Consider the following 13,155-nt stretch of genomic DNA (forward strand, 5'->3'; position numbering starts at 1 on the left):
GAGATAGGGGGCTGGGAAGGTGGTAGAGTGCTTGCCTTGCATGCATGAGGCCCTGGGTTCGATTCCTCAGCACCACATAAGCAGAAAAAGCTGGAAGTGGTGCTTTGGCTCAAGTGGTAGGGCACTAGCCTTTAGCAGAATTGCTGAGGGACAGTGCTCAAGCCCAGAGTTCAGGCCCCACGACCAACAACAACAACAACAACAAAAAGTAGGTTATATAGGGGGTTGGGAAGGTGGCTCAGTGGTAGAACGCTTGCCTTGCATGCTTGAGGCCCTGGGTTCGATTCCTCAGCACCACATAAGCAAAAAGAAAAAAGCCAGAAGTGGCGCTGTGGCTCAAATGGTAGAGCGCTAGCCTTGAGCTGAAGAGCTGAGGGATAGTGCCCAGACCCAGAGTTCAGGCTCTCACGACTGGACCTAACCTGACATACAAAGAAGGATATGAATCTATTATCTAAGATTAATGGTTTGTTAAGAACATTCTGTATACACATACCCTCAAGGTGAAGAGACTTGGACACTGTGGCCATAAAGTTGACAGCCAGTAAGGAACTGTCCACCATTAAGAAATAAGAGCTCTTAAGCCTCTATCAGTAATAAGCTGCACAAATGAAGGAAACAAAAGACTGAATGCATGGAGAGAGCGAAGGCTTTGAGCAGTGTGTTTCCAGTTTCTGAGTGATCAGTGTAACATGCACACACACAAAGGAAAAATGAATGACAGGAAAGTAAAGCAAGCTTGAGTGAGGGACACAGTGGGAAGGGGAAGGGCAAACAAAGAGGATAACTAGGGATAAACATGGCCAAAGTACTTTATTTGCATATATGAAAGTAGAACAATTGAAGCCTGTTGAAATTGTCTTGAGGGGGATGAGGGAGAATGGTAGAGGCAGTGAAGCTGATTAGGGTATATATGAACTGAAATGTCACAATGGCCAGGCTTAGAAACCGATCTTAGCCTAGTGCCAGTAAATCAAGTCTGTAATCCTAGCTCCTTAGGAGTCTGGGATCTGAGGATCATGGTTCAAAGCTAGCTGGAACAGGAAAGTCCATTTTATCTCCAATTGACTCTCAAAAAGCTGGAAATGGAGCTGTGGCTCAAAGTGTTAGAGCACTTAAGTACAGAAGCTTAGGGATAGCACCCACACACTGAGTTCAAGCCCCAGGACTGGTACAAAAAACAAAACAAAACAATGAACCCCTCTTGTACAACAAATGTATGCTAAATAAAAATATTAAAAAGTATATCCAATTACCAAAACCCAAAGCAACAAAAAAGAAAGTAGATACTGTTGTAGTCACAAAAGAAAGGAAAATTATAGAGCTCATCTTCTTTTCTGTAGGGCCCGTCATGGAATTTGATTACACAATATGTGAAGAATGTGGGAAAGAATTTATGGATTCTTATCTCATGAATCACTTTGATTTGGCAACCTGTGATAACTGCAGGTACTGATTTTTATTTTAGTACCCACTTCCTCCTTTCCACTCCTCTTCCTCACCCTCCTCCCTTCTTTCTTCCCTTCCTTCCTATTTTATTTTTTAACGGCTCTGGTGATTGAACCAGGCCCTGGCCCATGCTAGGTAACCACTCTGCCACTGAGCTACATGCCCAGCCCTCTTGTACTTTATGTTGATATAGGGTTTTCCTAAGTTGTTCATGCTGAGGTTGCTCTGCCTCAGCTTCCTGAGTAGTGGGGAGGACAAGCCAGATGGTATTTTTATTTTTTTTATTTTTTAATTTTTTTATCAGATGGTATTTTTAAATTGCTAAAATCTAATATTTGTGTGGCGGACCAGGGAAAAATAATAGTTATATTTGTTTGTATTATTTTCTTAGTAATTGATTTTTTAAATTATGGTTTTTATTTTAGGGGTGGTACCAAACATTTTTGTGGTCTCCATTTTGCCAAAGAAACATAGAACCCTGGGTTTATCCAGGTTTCTGATATTCCCTATAGAACAGACAGAATGCCTCCAGTCTACCTAAGAAATTTTCTTTCCTTTCTGTTTCCCTTTTTTTCACTCCATCTCTCAGCAGCAAGTTCATAACCATTTTCTTCAGCCTGTCCAAAGGATACTGTTTCTTTCTTATCTCAGTGTGTATATAGGCTTCCTGGATAGAGGAGTGGGGCCTTTGTAAGAGGAAAGAAAGCTCAGATACCTTTCCATTCCCCTTTTCTCCCCTCAATCTTTTTCTCCTTCTTCTAGTTTGTTAATACATGTTAATACATGCTTTCATTTATTCACCAGTGCTGGGGATCAAAACCAGGAGGGTTTTACTATACTTGTAAACAGTTTTAAGATTGAGCCCTTGGTATTTTGAAGCAGGGTCTTGCTATGTAGCTGAGGCTGACCTTGAGTTCATTCTCTTGCCTCTATCTTCCAAGTGCTGGGATTATGAATGTGAACCACCATGCTCTGCATCCTTTTTTTTTTTTTTGTCTGTCATGAGGCTTGAACTCTAGGACTGGCCACTGTCCCCGAGCTCTTCAGCTCTAGGAGAGTGCTCTACTACTTGAGCCACAGTGCCACTTCCTGCATCCGTTTTTATATCATCCTAGAATGATCCTCGTTACTGTCTGTGGTGCACCTATTTCTCCTGTCTGCTTAGCCAAGTCCCGAGTTTGTGTCTTTTGCCCATTGAAGGCCTCTGTTGTACCTATAGCACTAGATGTCCCTCCCCAGGATAGGGGGCACACCAGGAGAGTCATCATCACCATGGCTTGTCGCTAAGTGGAATCCCTAATGGACACACTGTGGTAGTGATTTCCCTGGTTCCCAGGATCAGTAACGAGCTGGACATGTTCCAACTCTCCAGTTATTATGAACTCACTTCCCATCAGTGCAGTGGTCCTAGGACCACTCTTTTTCGAGGCCTGTTCCAGCTTTGAGGAACAGGAGAAAATGCAGGGATTGTTAATGTCAGGTTAAAGAAAGTTGTGTAGGGGCTGGGAAGGTGGCTCAGTGGTAGAGCGCTTGCCTTGCATGCTTGAGGCCCTGGGTTCGATTCCTTAGCACCATATAAGTAAAAAGAAAAAAGCTGGAAGTGGCGCTGTGGTTCAAGTGGTAGAGTGCTAGCCTTGAGCTGAAGAACTGAGGGACAGTGCCCAGGCCCAGAGTTTAGGACCCAGGACCGAACCCCCCCCCAAAAAAAAAACGTTGTGTATTAATCTGGAAAATACTCTTTTGTTTAAACTTAATTAGGAATGCAACTTCCCCTTACCCCCATTCTGTTACGGCATCTTCGAAGATTATGATTTTAGTACAGAATAGTCTATGCATCCTTTCCCTTTCATCTACCCTTCCAAATTACTTGGTAGCTTCCTTAGAGTTATTTCTAGTTTTAGGTAGGTCTTGTGATAGGAAAGTTTGATTTCCCTCTTCCCCAGCCTGTACTTTTCCTCTTAGTAATGGCCAGCTTTGTTGCTTAGCTCTCTCTTCTGAACTCTGTTTAATTCCAAATCCATCTGGCTATGCTCAAGGCATATCCCACACCCACTCCCTTCTCACCCTCTCCCACTACTGACATAATACAGTCCACCATCAGCGCTTCCTGGACCACTGTGTTGTCCTCTTAACTGGTCTCTGCCAGACCTACCCCACTGTGTATCCCTAGTAGTCCCTCTCCAATGCCCCAATTGATGTCATCACCATCACTTATGAGGCCTGTGTGTGCCTCTGACTTTTCCTCCCTCCCCTCCTCCTCCACATTTACTGTAAGCATTCTGGTTACACCTGCCCCTTTCTCTGAGTTCTAGAATCTTGTACTGCCCCAGAGCATCAGCACTTGCCTGCCCTCCCTTCTGCTAGGGTGTGCTGTTGCCCAGACTTCGCAGGGCTGTGCTCATGTGGTCCCCTGCAGACTTCTCTGATTACTTCCTATCTGAGAATATCTATCCTTCACTGTGCTCTTTTTCCTATCGCATTTCAACCTGTCATTATGCTTGACTGACTTCTATCTAGAATGTAAGCCTCATTAAGACAAAGCTTTATGCAGTTCTTAAAGCAAGACTATATCCCTTGAAGAGTACCTGGTAAATGGATGGTAAACAAACGAATGGGGCCTGTGTAGTTGACTCTGTCTCTGATTTTACCTGGCTTTTGACAACATCCAGAACCAGCTGGACACCAGCTGCACTGAGATTGAACCACACAGGTCATCTTGACCTTGGAATTTATTTTGTATTTTCTTTTTCTCACATTTGGTCTACTATTCTAAGTAATTTCAAACTCAGGAGAAAGAGCAACTTTAAATTGTTAGGTAACTTAAGAATAAGTAAAAGATGAAGTATTTATGTTAGAATTTTTGTGCTAGGAGAATTACAGCTAGGAAGAAGTGTTTTATGTCTTTCTGGTGTGCATTCCCCTGGATTGCTGGGTTATATGAAAACTTAGTTTATTTAAAATAATTTATATAATGGACTTTAATCTGTTTTCAGAGATGCTGATGATAAACACAAGCTTATAACAAAAACAGAAGCAAAGCAAGAATACCTTCTGAAAGACTGTGATTTGGAAAAAAGAGAACCAGCTCTGAAGTTCATTGTGAAGAAGAATCCTCATCATGCACAGTGGGGTGATATGAAGCTCTACCTAAAACTGCAGGTCTTCAATAAGTTGTATTCATGAGAAAGAAATTATGTAGTACTGAGGAATTGAACCCAAGGCCTCATGCACACTAGGCAAGCACTCTATCACTGTGATATTCCCAACCCCTCATGAAATTTTTAACAAAAACTACTTCTAGTTTGTTCTCATTTTGCTTACAGAGTGGAAAGGTCTCTTTCTTGTTTGGCATATACATCATAGTCATGTGTAATGATATTTAGTAGCCATATTTTCTTATTTTGCCTTTTGCTGTAGCATTTTGGAACAAATATGTAGGTGGTGGGTAAGGTTTGTATGGTTCTGATTTAAGAGTGATACTTCATTCTCCTCCCCATCCCACAGTCCTCCACACACAAAAAAAACCAAAAACAAAACAAGTTTTTTTTCCCAGTACTTGAACTCAGGGGCCTTGCACTCTTACTTGGCTGGCTTGCTCAGCTAGCACTTATCTAGTTGAGCCATACTTCCAGTTCAGTTTTTTACTGGTTATTTTGGAGATGGAAGTCTAGGGGCCTTTTACGTTCTAAGTCTTCCTTCTAATTTTAAGACTTTGAATTATATACCTCTACTCTTTTTAAGAGAATACAGAATATACCTAGGTGCATATGGCTTGTGTCTTAATACTAGCTATTCTGGAGGCAGAAATTGGGAGGATAGCCATTTAAGATCAGCCCAGGCAAAGAATTACTAGCAAGACCCCATCTCATCCAATGAAAGCTGAATGTGGTGATAGACACCTGTCACCCCAGTTACACAAGAACAGGAAGGGCTGGGAATGTGGTTTAGTGGTACAGTACTTGCTTAGCATGCATGAGGCCCTGGGTTTGATTCTTCAGTACCACATAAACAGAAAAAGCCTGAAGTGGTGCTGTGGCTCAAGTAGAGTACTAGCCTTGAGCAAAAGAAGCTCAGGGACATTGACCAGGACTGGCAAAAAAAGAAAAAAAAAAAAAGAATAGGACGATCTCAGGCCAGGATGGACAAGGCATAAACATAAGACTCTATTCAAGAAATAACTAAAGCAGGGGCTGGGAAGATGGCTCAGTGGTAGAGCGCTTGTCTTGCATGCCTGAGGCCCTGGGTTCGCTCCCTCAGCACAACATAAGTAAAATGAAAAAAGCCCGAAGTGGCACTGTGGCTTAAGTGGTAGAGCGCTAGCCTTGAGCTGAAGAGCTGAGGGACAGTGCCTAGGCCCAGAGTTCAGGCCCCATGACCGGAACCCCCCCCCAAAAAAAAAAAAAAACTAAAGCAAAAAGAGCTAAGGTGTGACTCAACAAACCCAGTGCCACCAGAATGTGTATGTCTCTGTGTGTGGACAAAATGAATTAAGCTTGGGATATACTCATAATATGTTAAGGGAACCAAAATATCAATCATTGCAGTCATATTTTAATTTTCCCTCTCCTCCCTTCTTTCTTTTGATGGTTTGAAATCAGGGCTTGGATGCTATCCCTGAGTTCTTCTGCTTAAGGCTAGCACTCTATCAGTTGAGCCGTAGCTCCACTCCTGGCTTTTGTTAATTGGAAATAGTCTTACGGGCTTTCCTTCCCAGGCTGGCTTCAAACCCTGATGCTCAGATCTTAACCTTAGTAGCTAGGATTACAGGCATGAGTTACTGGCAACAACTAAATTCTAATTCCTAAAAGCAAGAGGGCAGTTTCTAAGATGTTATTAGTTTCATATTGTTCACATTTGAAATACTTAGTTTCCAGTAAGTAAATCTGTACTTGAGACAGATGACTCTTCGATAGCTGTGTGCTTGATAACTAATTTAATAATCTGTGCAAAGGGAACTTCATTGTGTGCTGTCTTGTAGATTGTGAAGAGGTCTCTCGAAGTTTGGGGGAGTCAGGAAGCACTGGAAGAAGCAAAGGAAGTGCGACAGGAAAACCGAGAAAAAATGAAACAGAAGAAGTTCGATAAGAAAGTGAAAGGTGAGTGGCCCATCTTGTGTCATGATGGGGTTTTACAAAGTAGCAGAAAGCCTTTAGGGTTTTTTTTTTTTAAGACAATGCTACCCATAGATTGAATGACTTAAAGTTTGCCTTCAAGTAAGTAGGTTAAAGTTTGGCAACTCAACTTCCTCATACTGGGTTTCACACCACCATGCTAATGTAAATCGTTTTTATATATACAAATGGTGCCGGGAAAAGGATGGTATCCCTGGTTAAGAACTTGACACCTAAAATTTAAAATTTGACATTTAAATGTCTTTCTCTGTCTCTGTCTGTCAGTCCTGGAGCTTGAAGTATGGGCCTGAGCTATTTTTGCTCAAGGTTAGCGTTTTCCACTTGAACCACAGCACCATTTCTGGATTTTTTTTTTTTTTTTTTGTGTGTGTGTGTGCTTAATTGGACCTCAATCTCAGCCTCCTGACGAGTTAGGATTACAGGCATGAGCCACCAGCACCCAGCTGCATGATATATGATCAAGTGTGAGAAAAAAAATAGTACTTAAGCTGGGCACCAGATTTACCAATTTACCACCCAAAACCCAGAAGTGTAGCTATGGCTCAAGTGGTAGAGCCCTAGCCATGAGCATAAAAGCTCAGGGACAGTGCCCAAGCCCTGAGTTAAAGCCCCAGGATTGACACACATTAAGGAGGAAAAAAAAAGGCTCACCAATAAACGTTTCTAATTGCTTCAAATGAAAAATCATGCCAATTCTCTTTTTTTTTTGGGGGGGGGTCCAGTTGTGGAGCCTGAACTCTGGGCCTGGGCGCTGTCCCTCAGCTCTTCAGCTCAAGGCTAGCACTCTACCACTTGAGCCACAGTGCCACTTCCGGCTTTTTTCTTTTTGCTTATGTGGTGCTGAGGAATCGAACCCAGGGCCTCATGCATGAAAGGCAAGCACTTTACCATTGAGCCACCTTCCCAGCCTCATGCCAATTCTCATTAGACTAAAAGGAACTTTTTTTTTTGGAGACAGATCTCAACTAACTTTTCTTGGGTGGGTCCTGACATCATGACCTTTCTGCTTCTGTGAACCGAGTACTGAGACTTTAGGCTTGTGCCACATCCAGCTACAGCTAGAATAAACTGATGCTAGTTGGTCTGAGCACTTTTATTTTATACATTCCAGGAAGGTATGTATAAAACGTAGGAACAGGACCCAAGCTTTTTTTGAGTGGAATTCTTCATATATAGTCATTCCTCCATCAGTGCATTTATTTCACCATGCAACTCTTGGTTCTTTTGTCTCTGAATTTGTTTGTTCATCCATCCATGTGTGTATGAGTCCATAAATCCATCCATCCATCTACCTCCCACCTCTCCCAAGAATGTTTCAGGTGTTCTCCTTTTGGGCACTGGGCCATTGTAAGTGCTAGAGCCAGTGTGTCAGAAGTGTGACAGGTACTGGGTGGTAATGAACAAGGGCGCTTCCTGCCTTGGCCCCCAAAGTACTGGGATTATAAGCATCTGCCACACTACCTAGCTTTCAAATCTTTTAAAAGTTTTCTGCCTGGTTAGTTGAGGATAAGCGTTGGGTTGGGAGAAGTGGTAATACTGATTAAGATTCATTGTACTTATAAACCGATATGTTGAACTGTCAAATATTGATGAGCTAGGTAGACCACTGGTGAGAAATGTAGACAGATGGTGCTGGTTTCTAGTAAGTGAGAAACTGGGAAGTCACCATCTTGTTCATTTCCAGTGAGCACAAAGTGTTGGAATGTGCAGTGTAAATTCTGCAAAAGCCATTAGTATCATATAGGCCAAAAGTTCCAAATACTTGTCACATGCTATGTTTGCTGTTTTCCTACCTGCAGAATAAAATGAAGCAAAATAAGTTGTCATTGGCAATTACTAAAATAATGTGACATTTTATAGTGAAGAACTCAACAGACCTAGTATCACCTGTATGAGCTAACATGAAGCCACATCAGCACCTAATGGTGATCTTGACTTTCTAGTTTTCTTGCATGTAACTTGCCTCTTATAGTAGGGACTCCAGACTTGTACACATGTGATTTAAGTCACACTCCCCTTTCCTTCTCTTAGTGGACCTCCTTTGCTCCTGTGGCATCCTGTTTTCCTTTCCATGTCCACATGTACCCTGCTGTTACCTGTTCTCTTTTGCTGCATTTCTAACCACTACCCATTCTACACCCATTTCTGATTCTCACTGCATCCCTCTCCAGCAATGACTTCAGTGATTTCACAGGCAAGCAGGTGAGGTAAGAAAGGAAAATGTGTAATCAACTTTGATTTCTGTCGTAAAATTAAGGTGTATCATAGAATTTAAATATGCACATGTGCTGACAGCTTGGATTCATTTTTGGATTTAGCAAAGAAACTTGTTTTTTCTTAGAATTGCGGCGAGCAGTAAGAAGTAGTGTGTGGAAAAGAGAAACAGCTGTTCATCAACATGAGTATGGACCAGAAGAAAACTTAGACGATGACATGTACCGCAAAACCTGTACTGTATGTGGCCACGAACTGACATATGAAAAGATGTGATTTTCTTTTTAGATCAGTGACCTTTTTTTTAAAACAGACTTTTATACTTAAGGAAAATTAAATTGTTTTACATTGAGACTCACAATGTGGGCTTTACAAATGAAACACTTTGTAAGTGATTCTTCACCAGGTGTTCTTTCACCTTAAATGCAAGTTTTAGTTAGGGTTCAGCTCGACTGGCTGAGGAAAGAGGTGATGTCTGTGGGAGCCAAATGGTAGAGGCAGCAGGTCAGAGCTCACACTGAGGAACAAGCAAACCCTAGACTATAGCAGGAGGTAAAGCTTCCAATGAAGGCCAAAGCTGACTAAACTGGACACAACCCATAAGGATGGTGGTACATTACTGTACCAGTCTCTTAAGTCAGGTTTTTGGGGACTACTACTTTTATTTTTGGTGCCAGTACTGGGACTTGAACTTCAGGCCCATGCTTCCACTTCTAGCCTTTTGATGGTTAACTGGACATGAGTCTCTTGGATTTGTCTGCTGGGCTGGTTTTGAATCATGATCCTCAGAGCCTCCTGCGTAGTAGTTAGGGTTATAGTTAGTTGTGAGCCACCAGCACCCAACAACTACTTCTGTCCTGAAGAGGGAGGAACCATTGCTGGAAAAAATGCTGATGTACATACAATAGGAATAAACAGTAAACCATATTTTCTGCACTCTCAGAGCCCGTTGCCAGAGGGTTTTATAGACAGCTCTTCTGAAATGCTGTGTTGAAAAGGAAAACAGCTATCTCTAAAACTAAGTTTATCCAAAGTACTGCCAAGTGCCTTACAGGTATTCTCATTTAATTTGGGGTGGGAGGGGGGAGGAGTTGGGGGGAGAGACAACTTCCTGTTTTCTTATTTAGTAGCAATTTCACCCCAGACATTTGGCAAAGTTTAAAAAGATTTTCTCAGTCCTATCAAAAGGATTACAAAAGTGCAGTTAAAGGATTTAGGCATCATTATTTTGATGAAATTCAAGTTGAAACAGACTGGATATTTCAAATTGTTGTTTGATATCAGTATCTCTCCACTCTAAACAGGAGAAACAAGAAGTTTATACATTTACATCTTTCTAGACTAGCCATTGGGAATTATACTTGGAGAAAACCCAAACTTAAACCAAGCCAAACTCAAGTAATTAGGTTCTTGGGACTATATTATTAATTGTTCTGGATATAAAAGTTCAACACAGAAATGGTCAATGTATTTTTCAAGCAGGTCTTTTTTTTCATGTGTTATAAACATTAAAACTCAGTAAAAATGGACTTTGAATGGGTAGCCAGATTTGTGTATGTGTGTGAGGGAAGCTTATGGTCTGATGACAGCAGACTAACCAGGGGTTCAGGCTATGAGGGAGGAGCATCAGTGTACAGTGAGAGACAAAGGGCTCTCAGCCAATGGATCCAAGTTCAAGTTCCACTTCCTGGCTCTGGCCCCTGGACAACTTTCTTCATTGGGCCTGTTTTTTATGTCAAATAATCAGAATCTCTTGGAGTACTATTTAAGATTTAATATGATGAATCTTAAATCTGAATTATAATAGTCCTCTACATAATGAGCCAAGGCCAATATTGAGATTTATCTATCTGAGGTTTATTTCATCAGTCCATTAACTTCATTCAATTTAAGTTAATCTTGGTATCCAGATACACCCAAGTCAAATCTGCTCTACCAGGATGGAATGGCTTCTCCCATCTTCATTTTTAAAGGTATAAAAAGGACCTAATACAATCATGCTAAATGGCATAAGGATAATTTAACAGAATTTAGTTTATTGCATGGTATGTGTGACAGGCTATTTTTGTCTATGTAAGCTTCACTAGCAACTATTGAACATCTGCTCTTTTACTTCTTCAAAATTTAATCCCTAGTTCAGTTTTACCATACCCGTAGCTTGCTAGACAGGGACAGAGCACGGCCACGGCATGAAGTTGTCAGAAGCAACCATTACACATGAAAAGAGGATTAACTGGAAGGAAATGAAAACTATAAATATCTCTAGAATGTGTAACTAGCCAGACTTGTGTACTGTGAAAAGGATTACAATACAGTTCAAGGCAAAGTTACCAGTGCTTTAAGATAGTTGTCTTTTTGCTTTTTGAGGACAGAAACCAGTTGCTTAAGCAATGGGGAGAAGAATTGTGTCATCAGAATATTTAGCCAACAACCTGCGTTTGGTTCTCTTTCTTGTAACTTGCCAAGCAACATTGATCTATTGAATACTTATTGACTGAATTAAACGGTATATTTAAAAATCCTAGACACTGCTGGGTACTGGTGTAATCCTAATCCTAAACCTAGCTACTCAGGAAGTTGAGCTCTGAGGATCATGGTTCAAATCTAGCCCAGGCAGAAAAGTCTGTGAGATTCTTATCTCCAATTAACCAATAGGAAACTGGAAGTGGAGCTGTGACTCAAAGTGGTAGAGTGCTAGCCTTGAGTAAAAGAGCTCAGGGACAGCGCCCAGACTGAGTTCAATCCCCATGATGAACCCAACCCCCCCCCCCCAACAAAACAAAAACCCTAGAAATTCCCTTCCAATGAATGGACTTGATTCTGTATCCTTTTATTAAGATTTATGGTACAGTGACTAACCATATTGCTCAAATATGGAAAGGACTTAATGCATCACGAACTTCGGATGTAATTAGGAAAAAGATATCTATCTTGTACAAATGCACAAAAATACCACCAATAAGTTGTAAGATTAACAGTAATTTTTTGTAAGGTTAATGAATTTTAAAAACCCTAGAAATTTGAAATGTCTCAGGTAATTCATTATTATTTTACAAAACCCTCATTTCATTTAAGCCTTGATGTCATATAGCAAATAGGCTCAGGAATGAAGTTATCTGAATACAATCCATTGCCAAAACCCACTTCTAATTCTAAGAACAGTTTTAGCCAATCTACCTAATTCTAGTTCCTCAGGTGCATGTAGGCAAATGACCAGATGCTATAAAACAATGGTTCCCCAAACTGGAACCACCTGGAGAAACCTGTTTCAAACATAATGGTGTTTTAAAATGACTCTAGAGCTTCCCAGGTAATTTAGGCAAATTTGGAAGGTGGACTCCAAATAGTAACACTTTGCTATATAAAGAAGTAGGGTTTTTAAAGTACTACGGAAGAAAAGTATTTTGAAGAGAAAATACTAAGGGAGGTATCTGAGCCTTCAGTAAGAAACCACCTATTTAAAAATAGACTAAGATAATAAGTAATGAAATAACAAAGTTTATAAAACATATTTTTAGTTTTATTTCAGCCATGTTAGGATATCCAGGAGCTGTGACAAGTTATGCTACCTGGAAATAAGCTCACCATTCTATCCATGACTTTGTAAGCTGAACCTCTATTGTTTCACATACCTCAAACCTGTTGTTTTGTGCCTTAAGGAGAGAAAATATCAAACTGGTCACTAAAAAGTTGTGTCTGTCACATATATAATACAACACGGTCATTATCACATTGTCACTAAGAAATATTGGCCTGTTAGAGGCAAGTAAGGATAACATAATACCCCTCACTTCCCCTTTCCCCTTTGTTTCCTTTAAGAAATGAAAGGCTACAAGAAAGCAAGCATCAAACCATCAAAAATAAGACAAATTATTTTAAGATATTAGAAAAAAATCTCAACGTGAGGGAAAATTGTCATCCTTAGGCCTGAAGAGCACAGAACTGCTGGAACACAGCCAGGATGTGAGGGTCTAACTCTGCGGTGAAGAGCAGGTTCTCCAGGGTCACCATGTACTGCTGGATTATTTGGTGATGCTGTGGACACACAAAACAGGGTGCTGGTCAGAAAAAGCAAATAAGCAATCTACTAGACAATGTCCCTTGGCAGCCCACCCATACTGAGGAAGGAAGGAAAGAGGTAGGAACAAAAACAGTTCCTGCTGATAGGAGTGATGGGTTCCTATAAAGTCTCCAAAACAGTAGAGGCAGTGGGGAAAGGGATACTTAGTAGCTGAAGCATCTCAGTCCTCAGGAGTTTCTGTGGAAATGCAGTTCATGATGCAAGGCAGTGCTTGCAGCTATTGCTACAGACCAGCTTTTCTGGGTCTCCCCATACATGGTGACTTGTTAGAAAGCAGCC

At 41.0% G+C, this 13,155-nt stretch overlaps 2 protein-coding genes across 2 annotated transcripts in view; one reads left to right on the plus strand and one right to left on the minus strand.

Annotated features, from left to right (window-relative positions):
* The window catches only part of Xpa (xeroderma pigmentosum, complementation group A), a 20,737-nt gene extending 11,235 nt beyond the window's left edge, over positions 1–9,502 (plus strand). The window contains exons 3-6 of the mRNA XM_013023248.1: positions 1,344–1,449; positions 4,443–4,608; positions 6,428–6,545; positions 8,923–9,502. Coding sequence (XP_012878702.1) covers positions 1,344–1,449; positions 4,443–4,608; positions 6,428–6,545; positions 8,923–9,071 — 539 coding nt within the window. The 3' untranslated portion in view covers positions 9,072–9,502. The remainder of the gene's footprint in view (positions 1–1,343; positions 1,450–4,442; positions 4,609–6,427; positions 6,546–8,922) is intronic.
* Positions 9,503–12,298: 2,796 nt separating this feature from the next.
* Positions 12,299–13,155, minus strand: part of Ncbp1 (nuclear cap binding protein subunit 1, 80kDa) — a 35,256-nt gene continuing 34,399 nt past the window's right edge. The window contains 1 exon segment of the mRNA XM_013023327.1: positions 12,299–12,830. Coding sequence (XP_012878781.1) covers positions 12,717–12,830 — 114 coding nt within the window. The 3' untranslated portion in view covers positions 12,299–12,716.

Source organism: Dipodomys ordii, unplaced genomic scaffold, assembly GCF_000151885.1.
Source record: "Dipodomys ordii isolate 6190 unplaced genomic scaffold, Dord_2.0 Scaffold67, whole genome shotgun sequence".
Lineage (NCBI taxonomy): Eukaryota > Metazoa > Chordata > Mammalia > Rodentia > Heteromyidae > Dipodomys > Dipodomys ordii.